This window comes from Sphaerodactylus townsendi, linkage group LG08 (assembly GCF_021028975.2).
Source record: "Sphaerodactylus townsendi isolate TG3544 linkage group LG08, MPM_Stown_v2.3, whole genome shotgun sequence".
Lineage (NCBI taxonomy): Eukaryota > Metazoa > Chordata > Lepidosauria > Squamata > Sphaerodactylidae > Sphaerodactylus > Sphaerodactylus townsendi.
In genome coordinates this window covers 47490869-47511569 of record NC_059432.1, presented here as the reverse complement: position 1 = coordinate 47511569, position 20701 = coordinate 47490869, and the positions used below count along the sequence as shown (strand labels likewise).

Here is a 20701-nt window from a genome sequence, read left to right as displayed (position 1 = left end):
AAAACTCCAGCTAGCCAATCACAGAGAACCAATGATTCTGCATAAAATACTGGACCTGCAATGGTTGAAGGTAGCCTCTGACATATCTAAACAAGAACACAACCACCTAGTAGTTGTACACTACTTTTCTAAGTTCTCAGAAGTTCTTCAACTGGTTGACAAGACACCTATGACTGTAGTAGCAAAGTTGAAGGTAACATTTGGACACCATGGCACATCAAAAGAGATGTGATCATGGGCCATTCACCAATTGGGTTAAAGAATATGCTACAAACTGGGATACTGCCTTGATGCATTTGAGTCCAGGATAACCCCTGTTAAATTGGCAGGCAGAGCACACAGTTCAGCCCATCAACTACATGATCCAGAAAGCGCTACAAGATGGCTCAGACCGTCATCTTGTGATGCTAAATCTGAGGAATACTCCTATAATTGGGTTGGATGCCACTCCAGCCCAGTTTCCAATGAGAAGGTTGTTGAGGACGGAGTACTTTACCAACCACAACTGCTGTCCTGTGACTCAGGGTACCACTAGGAGTGCATGCAAGATTACTAGAGCCGCAACAACATCAAAAGGCCCAGTATGAGAGAAACAAGCGCCTATGACCTTTTTGTTTCAGGAAGGAGTTAGGCCCCTTCTGAACATGCAGAATAATGCACTTTCAATCCACTTTCAAAGCACTCTGAAGCTGGATTTTACTGTGTGGAATAGTTAAATACACCTGCAAATAATTGTGAACGTGGATTGAAAGTGCATTATTCTGCACGTACGGAAGAGGCCTCAGAGTGAGGATACAAACAGGCATAGGGTGAGGGCCAGCATCAGTAACTGAAAAAAGAAGTGAGCCACAGCTCCTCAAGGTCACAGATATCAAAGGAACAGAAGGCATTTTTGCAGAGACTTTCTCTGTCCCTCATAGAAACACAAGTATCAGTAGGCGAGGAGCCCCTTGCTCAGGCACCATTTCCAGCAGAAAGTAGGCCAACAAGGTCAATGCTCTCCTTGCAGTAGCAGAAACAACACAGAGTGGGCATACAACATACAAGGACTGGGTTATGGGACAGCAGTAAAGACCAGTACCCAACGAGTCAAGTACTAGTCACCACTGACTCCCAATTCAAAAGTGGTTTTAATAATTTGATAGGTAATTGGTAATATAGTATTAGCTTGAAGAAGGGGGATGTGATATATATGCGTATGCCTTAGTGAATCCGCACAAACCACTTTCTGTTCAAACTAAAGAAGCCTGTTGATAAAGCTGCTGTGTGGTAACTGGACAGATAAGGTGAACTCTACACGTTAGACCACAGAGTATATCACTGGTTGCCCGAAACACACCTGAGAGAGCCTAGAAGAGTTGGCTTTTCACATATTCTACCCCGAGATTCCCAACGCGCGACGTGAAAAGCAAGGTCTTTGGAAATCGCCATTGTCTTTTTGCAATCACAGAACCCATTTAATAGCTGCATTTCACGCGCGAAGAGAAGCAGCAAAGACCGCTCAGAAGCATAGAAACAGAATAAGGGGACGAAAGCCGCGAAAGAACCGTCGCCCGCGGCATGCTGGGCGTTGTAGGCCAGTCGCAGCAAGTGGTGCATCCTGGGTGTTGTAGTTCTCATGTTCAAATCAACCAATCCCGGGCTGCAGCGGCGGGGCGTCGCGCTGGGGCTGTTGGGAGTTGGTTGCCGGCGCGCGCGCGCACGCGGAGAGGGGAAGGCGGTTGATGCGTGGAACGTTGTGAGCGGGAAGGAAACAAGGTGAGCGGTTGGGCCGCGTGGGAGCATCGGGTGAGCGGTCTGTGGTGCGGCATGGCTGACCGTGGGTCGCTCTGGCGGGGGCCTGTTCCCTTTGAGCACGGGGCTGAGAGTGGCGCGGTACGAACCGAAGAACCGCGTCCTCCATTATTACGTTTTCTCTCTCTCTGCTGATTCGAGTCTCTTCCAGGCCACGCCCTTTATCTCTGCATCCTTTCCCTCATCTGTCGCCCCCAACCCCGGGAGATGTGTGGGTGGGCGTCAGTTCCAAGTCGTTGGGTCGCGAGCCAAGGCTATCCCCAGCCTTCACTGTTTAATAGCTGCTTAACGCCAACCATGGGCCAAGAAGATCATCCAAGTATTGGCAGAGCAGGAGGGGAAAAGTTCACCAGCCCTGCTCGCCACTTTTAGTGGCTCAACAGGGCTGCTTCTCATCGGCATTGTTTTAGAGAAATCTTAAAAATAAGAAGCAGTGATTGGGTGTATGATAATAAGTTTCGCTGAAAAATTCTGTTTGGGAGGCTTGTGTCTGCACTGAGTCTTTTTTGAGAAAAGTGGGCAATAAATACTCCAAATGTATTTCTACTTTTAGTGTGTTCAGTTAGAAAAACATGGAAACTGACTAGTGGACAGAATGCATAACATCGTTTTTGTGTCCTGAGATTCGAAATAATTTTTTCTGTGACCACAAACAATCACAGACAATTTTTCTGTAAGACTGGCAATGATGTCATTTGAGTTTCTGTTTACATCCGTTTTAGAATTATCAGGGGTATGACCAGATACTGTAATGTTGCAGCTGTGCATCAGCCTATGCATGCAAAGTTCATTTACACTTCATTTGGTGATGTACACTTATATTTACTGTGCATAGTTAACCTATTATTTCACCAAATTAATATGAAGACCTTATTTTAGTAATGTGTTTAAGTAGTTCCTGTAGTGCTTGGTTTCAGTAGCAAAGAGTCTTGTGTATTGTAATCTTTCTGTTCTGAAAACTTTGGCTTCCCCCCCCCCCCCCCCCCAATATTCTTGTGTCTTTTGTGGCCTGAAATAACAAGCACATAACTACTATAATTGACATTGTACAAATGCTGAAATAGTAGTAGTAAAATCTATTTGTGCAGCTACAGCTTTGAAGATTTACTATTGTGCAGCTACAGCTTTGAAGATTTGTACTGGAAATGTCAACTTAGGTGATAGGACGAGTCTGTCTTACACAGACAGACAAAAGGCACAGCGACATTTTAAGAAAAAGGCAATTTGTTCAGTATAGTCTTTTTTCATCTTCTAGAAATTAAACCAACTGTTTTGTTCTTGACATATTTTGTAACTAATAGGTAGATTTAGTTTTCCAAAATGGTATGTGTGTGTTCAATAGTCAGTTTGCAGCCCATTTTTGTGCATGCTTAGTTAGCAGTAAAGTCCCCTGAGTTCAATATGATTTATTCATAAGCCAATGTGCACAGGATCTCAACCAAATTTTAATTATTGTTAATAATTAGGGTAAAGTTGTTATGACTTGTTTAGACTTGCAGTCACTTAAGAAACCTTGAGCTGATCCTTCCTGTCATCATTAAGCTGAAAGCTGGTTAACTTGTGCATGCTTATTGCTCATAACTTCAAATCTCAAGTAATTAGTTGAATGCATGAATGATCCATCACAGATGGAACTTTGTCTTGTATTTCACACATCCAGGTGCTAGTTGTGTAGTGCAGAATAATTTTGAATACAATTCTGGTATGATTTTCACTATTAGCCAAAATCAAAACTTAATAACAACCAGTAGTTAGGATTGGAGGATTCATATTTAGAAGGTGCCAATGGAAGTTGCAGAAGGATTGATTCTGTCTCCATTCCTCTTCCCTCTGCAGCCTTCCAGTATGCTTGGCAGATAGACTGTGTGGGTCTTGGTGGGATTATAGTTCCTTGGGGTTGGAAAGGACTGCTAAGACTGGAAGGATCTGTCATCCTTGGGTCTGTGGATAATGGGATCCACCTCATCCACTCACAGCCTGTTGCCTAATAAGACATTATTTTATAAACATTAACTGAAACATTGCTTTCTTCTAGGGTTTCAGGGCTTGTTCAGTAGAACATCCATGCAGGTTGGTTTGCTGGAGGAAGGGATGTGAAATCACTCCTTCTAAGACTTCTGTTAGTGCATAGAGAGGATATTCACACTCTTCCCCCTCACGGTAGCTCTTTGACCTGCACTGCTGTTTTGTTGTGTTGTCTTACAACTCCATGAGTGATCTTTCTGAGGTTCAAAAAGAGCTGCTGAAGAGGAGATGAAAATGAATTAACTCCATACACCTTCTGTCCATTCATAGTTGATTACAGGCCGTAAATATAGTTTCTGAAATATTCCTGTCTAAAAATTACAGTCAAATACCATTTTAGGAAATCTTTTCAGAATGAGTGGTTAACTGTTGTACAATCTTTATTCAGATGACTGGGTCAAATGAATTTAAATTGAACCAGCCACCAGAAGATGGAATCTCGTCAGTGAAATTCAGTCCTAACACATCTCAGTTTCTGCTTGTTTCATCATGGGATACTACAGTTCGATTGTATGATGTCCCAGCCAACTCCATGAGACTTAAGTATCAACACACAGGAGCTGTACTTGACTGTGCTTTTTATGTAAGTGTTTTACTTCATCACCACGAGGCTTAGAATATGGTTGCTCTTGTAGTTTTCAGATTACGTTGATAGTGCACAGGGTTTATGTGAAGATTAATATATTAAAGCTTTAGGTTGGGATTAAAATCTATGTTTGGCATTCTTGTCTATATGTTTTTATTTGTCTTTTCTCCAAGGAACTCAAAGTGTCATGCATCATTTTCTTCTCTCCATTTTTGCCCTCTCCAAAACCCTATGGGCTTCATGATTGAATTGGGATTTGAATGTGGTCCTAGTCTAGTTCTCTAACCACTACACACAAGCTGTCTGAGCCACTGGTATCACACATGTAGAGAATCTTTTCAGGTCCTTCTGGCATCACACCCGTTGCCCCCCCCACCCCCCGCCCTTTGTTAAAGCCAAGGGAGCAAAGACTTTTCACTAGAAGGAAAAGGCCACCTAGTCTTTTTTTGTATGCACAAAATCACTTTTCGTGGGCATTCAGACCTTTTGGGATTTCAGTCTCAGTGTTCTGTTTTGATGGTGACCTTGTAGTGTTACAAGGGAAAGAGAAAGAAATGCTGAAGATAACCTTTCCTTCTATCATTCAGTGATTTAATGACTATTTATTGTGTTTTTTTATTTGATTATTGCTCTGTTGAATTTGGCACTTATCACTAGTGTTGCTTTGTGGATAGGCACAGACTTTTAAAAATGCCTTTTGTGATTTTTTTTACATCTTTAAAACCTAAGTGAATGAGATCTCTCTCTCTCCCTCTTTGAAGGACCCTACACATGCATGGAGCGGAGGATTAGATCGACAGTTAAAAATGCATGACTTGAACACTGATCAAGGTAAGCTAGTCCAGTAGAGGTAAGCTAGTCCAGTGCTGAAAGGAAAACAGAAGACACTTCAGACACTGAACATTAGTTCTTCAGAAATAGTTTCTTGAAATCTCGAAGTATTGTACAGTTGGCTATTTAAAGTATTCATATAGATGGTAGTTGTAGATCAGGGGTCTGCAACCTGCAGCTCTCCAGATGTTCATGGCTATGGTGGCAGGGGCTGATGGGAATTGTAGTCCATGGACATCTGGCGAGCCGCAGGTTGCAGACCCCTGCTGTAGAGTCACAAAGCATAAGACAAATGTTTTTGCTTTCTTGAAATTGAAGATCATATTTCTTATGCCATATGATTTAAGTGAGCACTTTCTGTAGCTCCATTTATTGCCATGCAGTACCACTTCGGGGTTTTTTTGTGTGTTTAATGATTTATCAGAGAAATACAGATTTTTAGTCTGCTTAAAAAGAAGAGAGTTGGTGTTTTTTCCCAGGACTATGTAAAATTAGCATTGTTTATTAAATTATAATCTTAGTTTTGCTAACTTTTTTTTCTCGATTGTGAGTAAAACTGTGAACATCATTTATGACATTGTTACATGCAGTCCTTTACCTACCCTTGATTGTTTCATTTGCTGTTCGCCCATCTATGTATTTTTAAAGGAGAACTTCCTGTAGCATCTCACAGTCTTTCAAATGGTATTGATGTGAGATTTTGAAAGATGGGCCTTATCCTGTTTTTAGCCCTTATATGGACTGATGCATACTTACCATCTGCATATATAGCCAGATGTTTAACATATTTTAGCAGCCACCTCTGGGAATGCCCATTTTGCTCTTAAACATTGCTTATACTTAAAAAACAGGGTCTGTGGAGCTGTTTAAAGGCAAAATGTTGTGTGTGCCCATGATACCTGCCTCATACAAATATATAAAACTGATAATGCTTTTTAAATTGTATTGAGTGCATTAAAAGTGTGGTCAGATTTCTAGATATTTGGAAGCATAATAGCTGAATGTCAGAAAAGCTGCTTAGGTGGTCCTGCCAAGATAAAATTAGATGCTGTGACATTGTAAAGGGATAAGAAGTTTCCAGACAGTGCTTTCTTGGAGTCTTGAAAAGTAGTGGAGAATTGGGCTATTGCTATGGTACAGAAAGCTATTTAAAATAACTTCTAGAGGATTAAAAATGTACTAATTTGTTTCTTTCCCTAGTTGGAGGGCTCAGGTAACAAAGCAAGGTATTAGAGGATGAGTACTCAACATCACTTTAAAAGATTCTAAAACTGTTTAATAATATAGGGCACAGGGATAAAATGGCTGATGGTGTGGAATAAAGGTTTTATTGACAATGTTTTGTTGGAAGTGCCTAATTTACTCACAAGTGGCAAAGGTATGAACTAATGTGGTCATGCTCACTCACTGATTATTAGATCTTTCTCACATGCCATTCATGGCTTGGATTTTCAGAGAAGCCCAGCAGAGTTAGGTGCACAAATCTCTTTTGTTTGCTTGAAAATCTCTGCATGGGTACCAACCCCCCTCTTAATCTTCTTTGAAATACCGAGTTGATATCTATTAGTCTACATTTAACACTTCAGAACTGTATATCTATTGCAAAGATTAGAGGATCAAGCGTCCTTTGAAAGACGTCCCAGCATGCACATACATTAGTGAATGGCAGATTAAACCCTGCTACTGCTGTATGAATATTGCTGAGTTCTTTTTATTAAATTTGGTTGTTAGTAGCTCTACTATAGCTATGTATTCAGATTTGCCCCACTTCTTCCTACAGAAAATCTTGTTGGCACCCATGATGCTCCTATCAGATGTGTGGAATATTGTCCAGAGGTGAATGTAATGGTAACTGGAAGTTGGGATCAAACTGTTAAATTATGGGATCCCAGAACACCCTGTAATGCAGGAACATTTTCTCAACCAGAAAAGGTTTGCATTTAAGCAGTAAGATTATATTGTTTTTCATGTGGTTGGCAAATGTATTTTAGTAAATTCCAGGACAGTCCTGTGTAGAATTTCTCTGGTCTCAGACTATTGAAAATATTATCCATATCCACTATTTGTTCCCTCACATTTTATATCCCATCTTTTCTCCAAGGTGCCCAAGACAATGTGCATGGTTCTGCCCTTCTCCACTTTATTATCTCCACATATTCTTTTGCTCAGTAGACAATAATTTTATTAGTCTTTATTTTATTTATTTATACCTGCTTTTCTCCCTGCTGGGGACCCAAAGCATTTTCACATCCTGCATGTGAGCTCCCAAAGGTATCTGGTGGGCTACTGCGAATAGCAGAGTGGTGGACTAGATGGACTCTGGTCTGATCCAGCAGGCTCTTTCTTATGTTCTTATTTTACACCATTCTTCTCTCCTTCAGTTTATCCTCTGAACAACCTTGTGAGTTAGGTTAGTGTGACTGGGCCAAGGTCACCCAGCAAGCTTCCATGGCATGAGTGGTGCTTTGAACCTGGCTCTTCCAGATACAAGTCCCAGACTACTAACTAATACACCACACTGATGATTTTTATTAAGCGTTTATTAAGTTTTAATATGCAAGCTTTCTTGTGTTCCTGGCCAGAAGCTTTCTAGTATTCCTGGTCAGAAAATATTGCACTATCTCCAGCTTATGAACTTTTATCCCTTTTAACATTTTACAGTTGTATTGAGGGACTACTATTCTGTATCACATAATTTCTAAGTAGCCAATATGTAGCTAGCATATACAACCTGAATATTCTTCTGGCCACAGCTGTGTTCTGAATAAAATAGGATCATTTTTATATGTGATTTATAGTTGTATGTAGCATATAGAGAACTGTGATGAATTGCTTGTAGAATGCCATATAATAGACAGTCACATTGAACCAGGCATCTTCTTGGCACACCAGGGTTCATTATGTTGCTTTTTAAAATGCTGTTTCTGATAAATGTGTATACTCGGCCTATTTCATGACATTGTCTTTGTTTGAGTTATGGCTGCTGACCGTAGAAAGAATACTTTACAGGTGTGACATCAGTTTGCAAAGAACATTTAAAGTAATTAATATTCCTGATCCAACATTTCTCAATACATAGATTGTACATTATCACATTTTATATTGTGTTCAAGAACACTTTGTATAATTTGATTGTCATTTATGTTTGGACTTTATACCATCTGAAATATGCTTTCTCTAATGCCCCAGCATGGTAAATTAACATCATGTGTTTAAGTTTTATTGATCCCTGTAGATGTTGACGGCCTAAATTGCATCTCAAGTATACTGATTAATCAGAAGATAAAATTTTAAGAATTTTGAATACTTTTCAAGAGCAAATATACTAATGGTTATTAGTTCATGTAGTGTGGATTCTTAACTAAGGTTTTAATTTAAACAAATGTAGCAATTTTGCTAGACTATGTAGCAATTTTGCATAACTACCGTATATGCTCGTGTATAAGCCGACCCGTGTATAAGCCGAGGCACCTAATTTTACTGCCCAAACCTGGGAAAACTTATTGACTCAGGTATAAGCCGAGGGTGGGAAGCCAGGAGGCAGAGGGAACTCCTTATTTGGGCAGTGACTCCCCCTGATGTCACTACCCGAATAAGGAGCTCCCTCTGCCTGCAGGCTAGCTGGGCTTTGTCAAACCCAGCCGGCAGGCAGAGGGAACTCCTTATTTGTGCAGTGACTCCCCCTGATGTCACTGCCCAAATAAGGAGCTCCCTCTGCCTTCCGGTTTGAGGAAGCCCAGCCAGGGTGCCTCGGGGTTCCCCCCCTCACCCTGGAGGAGGGCAGCAACAAGGGGCTTCCGGGCAGCAGGGAGGTTGTCCCGGCCGGCCCCCAGCCTGCTTGCCACTGATAGAAAATGGTGACTCGCGTATAAGCCGAGGGGGCTTTTCTCAGCCTTTAAACAGGGCTGAAAAACTCTGCTTATACGCGAGTATATACGGTATTTTTTTTCTCAGTGCACAATCATTGGCATGCTTATTTAGTCCTGCTTTATGCCATGGTGCTTCCTCCCCAGTAAGTGTGTATAGGGTGGCACCCTTTGTTCCGTAAACTGAGATGGCAAAATAAATGACAAGCTATCCAGTATAACGTAGCTTTTTTGGTTGTAGATTTTACCTTAATGTTTTTAATTAAATATGATGTGGGTTATTGTTTATTTTAAGAAATAACATGTGTTAGGTTTTTGCAAAATGGTTTTTGTTGAAGGCATAATGCCATCAGATCACATAAACTTAGGAGCTGGGAAGAGCGACCCCTCTTTTTCCGCCTTAACACTGGTAAATTCCTTTCTTTGCTTCTAAACCAAATTATGTTTCACTACTGCATTTGCATTTGTTTTTATTTCATTGTTAGTTATTATATTTGTACCCCAGCCAAAGGCCAGGCTCAAGGTGACTCAGAAGTTAAAACTTCCAAAATAACATATAACATAAACCATTTTAAACATTTAAAATACAGTGATGTGATGGCACAATATATTATAATCCCAGCCTAAAAAGTCATTTCACCCCCCCCCCGCTTCTCAATAGGAGTCAATTTCTATTTGTCAGAGAGAGAGAGAGAGAAAAAAGCAGAAGCGTGCACAAAATGGTAATGTTCTGGATGAGGGAGGCCAGCATTAGGTGGATCAACTGGACTTTCTCTGGGTGGTTTCAACCAAAGGCCCAGTGGAACATCTCTGTCTTGCAGCCCCTGCAGAATTGAGTAAGGGGCTGCAGGGCCCTGGTATCAGCTGATAAATAGTGTTCCACCAGGCTGGAGCAAGGGCCAAAAAAGCCCTGGCTCTGGTTGAGGCCAAGTGGGCCAAGGACCACCAGCAGATTACTGTTAGGGAAATGGAGTGTCCTCCAAGGGCAGTGTGGGGAGATACAGCTCCATAAAGCCATACGGCTAACTTCAAGCCTTGATCCTGGTTAGAGCTTGGACTGCCCTGCCACCATGGCTTGTTGTTTTGGGCGAGGGAAGTGTGGTGGGGCAATGGGGAGTGTTCCTGCCATCCTCCCCACTAGGCCCAGCTTGCTGCTGGTTTATGGGAAGATGGGCGGAGGAATGGTTGGCCTGTGAGGGATGCACCTTCAATGAATGGATGTGTAGGACTCATATAGTGAGTCCTGCATGTCCACTGGTGGGAAATGCATCGCTGTAGTATTCCATCCCTTAGACAATTATGTCTAAAGATTTTCCGCATACCATATTTATATGTTGCTAGCTGCCCTGAGCCCAGCTTCTCTGTGTTCCATGCAGGCCTACCCTTGAGACTGATCTGGAAGTTGAAATTAGTCTAAAATACAGCAGCAAGGCTTCTCACTGGCACAGTGGTGAGGGGGCATATCACGCAAATCTTATGTCAGCTTTACTGGTTGCCAGTGGAGTTCTTGATCATGCTCAAGGTTCTGACCTTTGAGGCCTTGAGCAGTCTGGGGTCCCTGAAGTTTTGAAGCCTCATCTCCCTCTATTTCCCACAGAGGACACTCTGATACTCCACTAATCTCCTGGTGGTCCCTGGCCCCAAGGACATTAGGTTGGCCTCAACCAGAGCCTTTTTGGCCCTGGCTCCAGCCTGGTGGAACACTCTGCCAGCTAACACCAGGGTCCTGCAGGACCTTGAACAAACAGTTGTTCCAAGACAGAGTTGTTCTACCGGGCATTTGGTTGATGCCACCCACGAGTCTGTTGAACCTATGATAAGCTGACATTCTTAACCTGTGCATTACCCACTAGCACCTCTCCTCCCCTTCCCCCTCCTGATAAACCAAGAAAATTTCTTGTCAGGATAGGGGTGGAAGGGATTTTAGGCCCAATTGGAATGAATAATGTTCCATTAAATGTGCGGTTTTACCTATGAAGTTTTGATTAATTTATTATGTCACTGATTGTGATTTTAATTCTATTGTGATCCACCCTGAACCTCGCCTTGACTGGAAGTTGGGTGTGGGGGTATAAATCCAATAAAACAAATAATAAAAGAGCAGGGTAGAAAACGGAACAAAAATAAAATAAACAGGAATAAAGAAGAATTATCTATCTTATATGACTGAGAAATGTCACCAAAATATTGAAAACATCTATCTTGCATTTTAGTGTTGGGCCTCTTGAATCTGACAGTTCTTTGTTTTTGAATTCCTGCTGCTATTGCACTTGTCAATGGAACAGATAATATATTACTTTAATCTGCCAACATAATAATTCCAAAAGTGAAGTTGGAAAGTGTAACTTCACTCTGATTTTTTTTCCCCAAAGGTGTATACATTGTCTGTATCTGGTGATAGATTGATTGTGGGAACAGCTGGTCGGAGAGTTCTGGTATGGGACTTGCGGAACATGGGCTATGTTCAACAGAGAAGAGAATCAAGTCTTAAATATCAGACCCGTTGTATCAGAGCATTTCCCAACAAACAAGTAAGTCAGCTATGCTTCAAAACTGTCTCCACTGCAACAACTCTGAAGGTCATGTTCAACCTATTAAAATGTTTAGTTTTTTGCCAACTTTATAGCTTTCTCTAAAAGAAATGACATTTCTTTGTTTTTCCTTAAGGTAAGATATGCATATGGGAAAGTGGGAACAACAGTGACTAATATTTATTTAAATCTAAAGTACACTGCGGAGTTCTAAATTATGCAAGAAAGCTAGACTAGCAAGCATGAAATCTTGCAAAATTAGTATACTGTTACCAGCAGATAAAAGCAGTTTTCTTCCCTCCTCCGTAACCTGGGGGTTGGTCTCCTCAGATGATGACTCTCCCCGTTGGCCCAAGGGGCCAAGAAACCACCATGCCCACAAAGCACTGGGTGTATGGGGCTGCCCTTGCCCACGCCACCCTCCTCCTAGCAGGCCTCCTTGCCTCCCTTCCCCTGTCTGGCTTGAGCTTTCACACCCTCCCTCTCTCTCTCCCTTGTTGCTTGTGGCGTAGGAGGTTAAGAGCTCATGTATCTAATCTGGAGGAACCAGGTTTGATTCCCCGCTCTGCCGCCTGAGCTGTGGAGGCTTATCTGGGGAATTCAGATTAGCCTGTACACCCCAAACACGCCAGCTGGGTGACCTTGGGCTAGTCACAGCTTCTCGGAGCTCTCTCAGCCCCACCCACCTCACAGGGTGTTTGTTGTGAGGGGGAAAGGGCAAGGAGATTGTAAGCCCTTTTGAGTTTCCTGCAAGAAAGAAAGTGGGGATATAAATCCAAACTCTTCTTCTTCTTCTTCTTTGGAATTCAGATAAAATATGTTTGCTTAGGTGTAATTTACAAGGATGGGAATGGTCCTTCTTGCTCTGAGGAGGAGAGTATCTTGGTATGCTTGATTGCTGCCAATTGCTCAGGGAAGAAAGAACTGTTTCTTTAACTTACTGTCTCCTGGGTAGGAATATCCTAGTTTGTTTTGGTTCCTGCTTTGGCAGGGAGTGCAGCTTCTGAACATATTTCTTGCCTTTCTTCACAGAGTGTTCAAACTCTGTCCTCTCCTAGGCTGTTCTTTTTCCTGCTTCGCTCTTTCTGTTCTTTCTGTCCCTGTGGCTTCCTTCTTCTCCCCCTCCTTCATAATAACTGATTGGCAAGCCTCAGAGACTTCAAAGCTGTGAAGGAGCAATAAACTTTCTCTGAAAATGATGGGGACCTTCTCATTCTGTCTGTTTTTTGGGAAGAAAGCTGCCATAATGACTCTAGTCCATAGTGGGCTAGGAAGACTACCAAAACTAAAAAATGGAAGTGCCTGAAAACACCTAATGAAAACACATAAACAGCTCCCTGAGTTCAAATGGCTCTCTGAGCTGTCAGTTTGACCCCAGGGGTCCAAGATGGCATGCCAGGGATCTCTGTTGGAATCTGTGACCCAGATGGATTCCCTGACCACTGGAGCAGATCCTCTATTTCAAGAGGTTAATGTGTGGTCTTTCCACCACCTCTGAGGTTATGGAAGGATGAATCCTTATTCAAGACATGATGGAATTTCTAACGAGAGCCATAATTGAAGAGCTACTAAGGATACAAGAGTGCTCTTCCCCCACTCCATCTTGGGATCTTTGTGGTTCCAGTTCGGTCTGGATCTTTGTGGTTCTTCTTTGGTCTTTCAGATCATGGTTTCCCTCAGTGGAGCTCTTGGTAAAGGCTCCCTGGAAGATTACATTGAGTCCAGACATGTTGCAGCAGGCCCAGTATGGCATCTGGACCCCCAGTGGGTCTTGAGAGGAGTGGGCTCCTAAACTTAGACTACTCCTTGGAGGTTGCGGATACTATCATGGCCTCCAGGCAGACCTCTGCACACACAACTACAATATCACATGGAAGCCTTTGTGAAGTGATGACAGTGCAAGTATGTCAATCCCCCAACACTGGCTTGGGCCATCTTTGGCCTTCCTTCAAGAGGGCATCAGTCAAAAAGGCCTGTCGTCCTTTCCCAGACATCCCTTTGAGACCACAAGGTTTCCAAAAAATTGTGGGATCTTAAACTCTTCTTCATAGGATGACTTCACGGTGTTAGAAGCGGCTGCCCACCAGCATAATTAATGCCAGTGGATCCATGGGACTGTTTGCATGGTCTTGTGCGGGCGGCTCCACATGGAAACGCCTCCGGTCTGCGTCTTTTGTTTATCTTGTCATCCCTCTGAGGCTCCAGACAGAGGAAGTGACTCACAAGGGTCGGAGGGCAGTGTGGGCATGTCCCTTCTCCCTCCAGAGCCTTGAAGACAAGGTAAACTGAAAGCTGCGCCCTCACACTGGTATTCTTCACACAGCGCCAGCAGGAAGACACTGCTTTCCAAAAACCACACTCAAGGATCGTGTTTTGAAAGTAGTGTTTTCGTTCCATTTCGGGGGGTGAGCACGGCGCTGTGGCAACTGTGTGAACGGCGCCCCAGGGACGGTATTTTTACCGTCCCTAGGACGCTGCTTTTGGGCCATGCAGAAGCGGCCAGAGTTCCAAAAACTGGTCTCAGAAATCAAATTCAATTGCATAACAGAAAATGTATCACCAGCTATATTCAGTGAAGATTACATTTGTGTTCTGTAGGGTTATGTGTTAAGCTCTATAGAAGGTCGTGTTGCAGTTGAGTATTTGGATCCAAGTTTGGAGGTTCAGAAGAAGAAATATGCTTTCAAATGTCACAGACTGAAGGAGAACAACATTGAGCAGATTTATCCAGTAAATGCCATCTCGTTTCACAATGTCCACAATACATTTGCTACAGGTAACACACACACTTAATTATCTAGTCTTATTGTTACTGTTTTGTGGTCACATCATGTGAAATACTTCAGTTATTTCGTAATTCCTTTAACATATTCTTGAGATCTTTTAACTCCTGAATTTCAAACTCAAATTTGAGGTGGAAAAAGGTTGGGTTTTTTTTTAAAAGATGTAGCTAGATTAAACACTTGTAAGACTGGAAATTACTTAATCAGAAAAATTTCTGCTCTATTTCAGATAATATATTTGTTATATTTCTGTCCTGTGCCTTGTGTGTTGTTTTTCTGTGTATCCTTTGCATTTTCTACATGAACTTAATTGCATTAACATTTACAGAAATAGTTCATAATATGGTAGCTTTTAACAATCCATTCATAGGTGGTTCTGATGGCTTCGTAAATATTTGGGATCCATTCAATAAAAAAAGACTTTGCCAGTTCCACCGCTATCCTACCAGTATAGCATCACTTGCCTTCAGTAATGATGGAACTACCCTTGCAATAGCATCATCATATATGTATGAAATGGATGACATTGAACATCCTGAAGATGGTATCTACATTCGCCAAGTGACAGATGCCGAAACAAAACCCAAGTAAGTATGCCTCACCTGTATTTGAGCTTTTTCTAGCGTTTATTTCAGGATTTATTAATTTTCCTAAATTCATGAATAGCATTATTGATTCCTGGCAGATAGCACAGCTTGACAGTAGGGCTGGAGTTGATTTTATCTTGTTCTTTCCAAGCTTTCAATATCCGTAGGTTGATAGACGCCTGATGGATAAAATTGTCTGCTTGTTTTGTAGGAGAAAAATGTCAAACTCTCATTCTTCCTGAATAGGCACTATTGTATGGAGCCATGGCATTATTGAAAGTACATTGCTTTAAAATTAAGTCGAATTTAGGATAATTCATATGGGCAAATCTAATTACATTGGATATTTAAGATTTCAAACTGTTGGCAATCGTCTTGCATGCAGATCTAGGTTCTCATCTGTAGTGCATCAAGGTTTAGCTGGTTATTGTAGCTGTGTAAGTTGTAAGAAAAGAATTTGGAGTAGTTAATGTGCAAAATCATGGCACTTTTAGTTGCAGAGGGGAAAAAAGATAATTTCTGATGCCTTGAGATAATCAATTTAGCTGAATGTTTAATAGTTAGATATTTTTGTTTCTAGACCACACTGGGCAACAATTTAATTTTGTGACTTGTGGAAGGTTAGCAGGGAAAACCATGACTATAATGTCATGAAACGTCTTGAGTATGTTATTCCCACTGTCTCACTGCCACCTGGTCATACTGCCATTAGCTTATGAGGGAAGAAAGAGCAGATAAAGAAGCCAAATTCATAAACTAACATTTATGCTCTAATATGCAAGATATCTTTTTTGTAAATACAGTAAGTATGAAATTTTCTCATAGTAAGAGAGGGTCACAAATAATCACACACACACACAGCGTTAAATTCATTCCTCCTGTTTAAATTGATATCTTTGTCTGCTCTATCCTTTTGCGTCCTTGGAGTGGGAGTCTCTGAAGTGAGAGAGAATCTTTTCTGGTTTAGGAGAGCTGTATGTGGATTGGAACTTCTGCTCCCTATTGGAAGTTGCCAGTTTATTATGACTATTTATTCTCATACTAGCCATTCTGGTTCTTACTGTGACTTGTATTTTACAGTGTAAAACATTGCAAAAGTAGACTTTACAGAAGCTGAACCAGTTGTTTTTTTCTTGGTTGGATCTCATGAAAGCCAGTGATGATTAATACTTTGCAGTCCAATTTTTTCAGAACTAAATATGTAAAGGCCCAGAAAATTTCAGGAAAAAGTCCTGAGGACTTACAAAAATTCTAGTGGAAAAATTTGGGAGAGCACTGAAGAAACCTGTGAAATATTTTGTCTTTCAGAATTAGTGAAATCTGTTTTAAGGCAAGGTTTTTTGCATTCAAAATGGTATAAGGCACAGGTGTCGAACTCGTGGCCCTCCAGATGTTTTGGACTACAGTTCCCATCATCCCCTGCCAGCATCATGCTGGCAGGGGGATGATGGGAACTGTAGTCCAAAACATCTGGAGGGCCACGAGTTTGACACCTGTGGTATAAGGCATGAAAAAGCCTGAAGAATGTATATAATGAAATGGGAAAACATTGTCTTACAAAGCATTTCACTTATTTCAAATGTTCAGCATTAAAAAGTTGGAGGATTTTCTTCTGGAAAAACAGAAAAATTGTGGGGGTCACGAAAGGAAAAAAACCCATAGACGTACATTTCCAATATATTTTTTGTTTAAATTTAAATTTTGGCAACAGTATGCTGTAATGTGTTTAATGATAATGCATAATTAAAGAGTTTGGTATTTTCAGCCCTATAAAGTTTAGCATAACATTCAGACACCCTGACAGGCTTGCCTACTGTGACTGTGAGAGAGTTTTTGTCAAATAATATACTTTATTTTGTTTACTATAAAGATTGTTATCTACCTCAACTTTTATTTTTTCAAGGGGCAAAAATTAAAGATACATTTGTAATTTAATTTGTAAGGTGCATCAGTTTGCCAATCTCTCACATTCTAGGTATATTTGCAATTTTTAAAATAGAAAATGACGATACTTCAATTTCATAAATGTACCAAATGGTACAATTTCATGTGCTAAGGAAGTTATAAATTATGTATATCATGGTGTTCAATCAGTGTAAGAGTTTAGGTTTGATAGGAAAGTAGATATTCCATGTATTTCAGTTCGATCTAGTGTTTTTGTTGTTTTTTCTCCTTCAAAAAATCCCGTTTCTGTGGTTTCAACATTTTTGGAGATTTCACATCAGAGCAGTGATTTGCTTGATACACATGTTAATGTTCAGAACACCTGGGATCAGGTGTGACATGACTGTTTTTTATTCACAATGCAATATTTACATTTATAAAAACTTTGCATAACAGTTTACAGAATAATGTCAAATAAAAACAAAATACAAATACAATTCACATATGGAAAAGTAATATGTTGAAAAGAGATTCTTTGGGAAGATATTTCCACATGTTCGGTTCATTAACATTTGGCCAACCTCCCTTGCCTGCTAAGTGGATGGATGCAGTATGCAGCTTGCTGTAAAGATTTGTTTTTTAATGGAATTCAGAGACATGGGTTTTTTGTCCCTAAGCTATTTGGCACTTTGTGTATGTCTCAATCAGCAATTAGAGGTTTGGTATAAATAAAGAGGTGGAAGCCAACAGCTGAATGTTTGTTATTTCATAAACACCAAAATCAATGGCAAGTGCTGCATCTTCTGAATAGATTTTCCTTGACAGCTTTTTAAACTTTCATTCTCTGTCCGAGCACTCCAGCATGAACTGCCTGTCTAGCTACTGGTGGCTATTCTCTTATGGTTGTGCCTTTGTTCACATTAAAACCCTCTGTAAACCTTTGAAGTTACTGAGGCAGTGGAGACAATGCAGTTTAAATATTTATACTCCCATCCCATCCTGTATCCATCCTCTCTTGCTTGTTTGCTTCTTGGCCCAGATTAAATTTTGCTAGTCACTGAAGGAGGAGATAGACTAGGACATTCACCCTCTTGGTTCTCAGCCACCCTTCCTGAGGTTATATGCCAAGGGCATCTTAACTGTTTGAAAACAAAAGGAAAAAAATCTGAGCCTTTCCAGCTCTCATATGCCTGGGCTTACACAGTAGTTGAGCTTCCACCATCTAAGAAAATTTCCCCTCTAATCCTTTTATATTTTTATCCTGACTCTCTTGTTACATCACAAATTATGGGGGAGGCTTTGGGGCTTTGGGAGCTTTTGTTCCTTCCCTCCTACCTCCCTGCCCATCAGCTTTCCAGTTGATTAGTGTAACCCTGTGGTTTTCAGCAACATGTGTTGGATTTTCTAAGCTATCACTTCCTACCCAAAAATCATGAATAAAACAAATCTTTAAGCATCAATTCTGGAAAGCACAGATAATTGAGAATAGGCTTTAGACAGAATGCTGGAGAGAAATCAGAACGTGTGTTGCTAACCAGTTTATACACATAAAAAGCCCCAACATTTCCCTCTTGGCAATGAGTCCAAACTATAGAATCTTTGTGTAGACTGACTGGTGTCTTCACACACAATTTCAATTCAGGCTTATTTGCTTGCAGCCTAGGAGTTCGCTTTTAAACATAATCAGAATATAGGAATGCAGTTTCAAAGTTTCCTTCCAGGCCTGCTCATGACCAGTTACTTCAAATTGTGGATAAGGTGGTCAGCGGGAGAGAACCAGTAAGGATCCATCATGGCCCCCTTGATAGCTTGGCCAAATGGAAAAATTAAACCTGGGATTCAGTTTCTGCCTGTTACTACATAAATCACAACGTTCCTGGGTTGTAATTGAAGGGTTTGGTTGCCTCCATTCCATTTTATAAACCTGTGTTCATAACAGATAGAAAGTGTTGTGGCTATGTCCTTCTGCCTTGGCATTTTAGAAGTCCTCTCCAAAATGTGACCTGTCAGCTGTACCTGCAATCTTGAAAAAAATTTAATGTCACAGAAAATCTGTTATAAGCAGTCATAGTGTTGCAAAGCTCTAGCCATGTTTAAGCCCTGACTTGGATAGCCCAGGTTAGCCTGATCTTATCAGATCCCAGAAACTAAGCAGGGTTGGTCATGACTATTTGGATGGTACACCAACAAGGAATATCAAGGTTGCTATTCAAAGGACGGCAATGGCAAACCATTCATGTAAGTCTCTTGCCTTGAAAACCCTACTGGGTTGCCACAAGATGACTGTGATTTGATGGTACCTTATACACACAGCCATATCTAAATCCTAGTTTTGTTTAGGGCTAGATATACTTTTCAGTGTTTTAGTTATAGGCACCACTGACTATGTTCGCTTAGCTTGGGGGAGGGGGGATATAGTAAAATTCATGTTTTTATATTGTTAATATTTGAATTTACTTCCCACATTATACTTTTCGTTAATGGAAATACTTATGCAATTGAGTTTCATTGAAAAGAATGGTAATATGAGAAGCAGCCCTTGGTGGACTGGAGACTCTGCCAGATGACTTTGTCTTCAGCTGTTTCTTTGCTTGCATTATGTTTGCTAATTATAGGGATGCTTCACTCTGCTTTCTTAGGAGGTTAATCTACAATTAAATAATATTTCCTCTTGGCTGTCCATTATTTTTTGAAACAGATGGTTCATCATTTCCTGGGTTGTTAAACACAGCAAGGTTAAGGTTAGACTCTTGGGACTCTGTTAATTTTGAATCTTATTACAGGATGTAGAAGCAAAACTAATAAGAATAGTACTTAATATCATTTTGTGGCTGCAAACAATTATTTATTAGCAAACAATTGATCCCAGAAGGGCAGATTGTTTGAGCTGGTAATGAACTGAGACAAGGCAGAGCATCTCTGTATATTTGCAAAATAATTGTAACGTAATTGCAATGCATTTAGGCAGGCATCTTTTTGGACTTGTTTCTTCCTTTAAACGGATTTCTGAATATTATTATGTCTTTTTGACATCAGTTGTTTATGCTTGCCTTTAGCTGCACGCTTAAGAACTCATACAGAGATCCATGGTAGTAGGTTTTTTTTAACAAAAAAACTTTCAGTTGGGAAAGGGGTTTGGGGGAATTGACACCTTCCCCACATTTGGAGGGTTTTAGTATAATTATAATGCCATAATCATGACTTAACTGTTGAGGAATTTGTAAAGTCAAGGAGGTGGTAAAAATCTTGTTTTTATTTTTTTTAATGTTTATTGGCATTTCAAAACTCAAGTGGCTAACTAAAATATTGTTTTATTGCAGGTCTACTTGATTTCTGACCAAGAAAACTTCCATGGCTTTTCTCCACCTACTTTTGCCAAGAGTAGTTTGAAGTAAATCCTTTGATCAAGTAAAGATCTGTTTCCAATAATGCTTTCGTTAAAATAGTGTTTGTGTAGTCATTTAGTATTATTCTGTCCGCTTGTACTGTAATACTGCATTTTGTAATTGAACTTTTGTACAGATTGAATAACTGTTTATCTGTTGGTTGAATAAATCTTTCAGAAAACTAATGATATATTCAGCAGCAGTGTGTTGTGAATTTTCAGCCTTGTACTTAGTGGAAAAACGCACATTTTATTCTTCATGGCATGCCCAGCAAATGAACTGCATCCTCACTTCTGATATGAAGGAAAAATCCTTTTGGTGACATCAGTCCTACAGGATTAACTTTTGAATCAGTCCTACAGGGTTAACTTTTGAATCAGAGCCCTTCAGGGGTGGGCGGATTACCAAATTTAATAAATAATAATAAT

General features: G+C 40.6%; 1 protein-coding gene across 4 annotated transcripts; it reads left to right on the top strand.

Annotated features, from left to right (window-relative positions):
- Positions 1-1660: 1660 nt before the first annotated feature.
- On the top strand, positions 1661-20463 carry BUB3 (BUB3 mitotic checkpoint protein). Of its 4 annotated transcripts, none has more exons than XM_048506360.1 (8): positions 1661-1758; positions 4208-4402; positions 5167-5236; positions 7017-7168; positions 11475-11633; positions 14232-14409; positions 14787-15003; positions 20208-20463. In XM_048506360.1, exons 2-8 carry the CDS (start codon positions 4208-4210, stop codon positions 20215-20217), a joined length of 981 nt encoding a protein of 326 aa, XP_048362317.1. In that variant the 5' UTR covers positions 1661-1758; the 3' UTR covers positions 20218-20463. The 4 variants fall into 4 exon arrangements, with proteins under 4 accessions (XP_048362317.1, XP_048362315.1, XP_048362316.1 ...); XM_048506358.1 differs by lacking the exon at positions 20208-20463 and adding an exon at positions 18827-20201 and having other exon boundaries at positions 1756-1875; XM_048506357.1 differs by lacking the exon at positions 1661-1758 and adding an exon at positions 1759-1875.
- The last annotated feature ends 238 nt before the right edge of the window (positions 20464-20701 follow it).

Coding starts and splice junctions, on each gene's coding strand:
- BUB3 (XM_048506357.1), top strand. CDS start 1,810: ATGGCTGACCGTGGGTCGCTCTGGCGGGGGCCTGTTCCCTTTGAGCAC. Junction 4,403..5,166: donor TACTTGACTGTGCTTTTTAT/GTAAGTGTTTTA, acceptor CCCTCTTTGAAG/GACCCTACACATGCATGGAG. Junction 5,237..7,016: donor TGACTTGAACACTGATCAAG/GTAAGCTAGTCC, acceptor TTCTTCCTACAG/AAAATCTTGTTGGCACCCAT.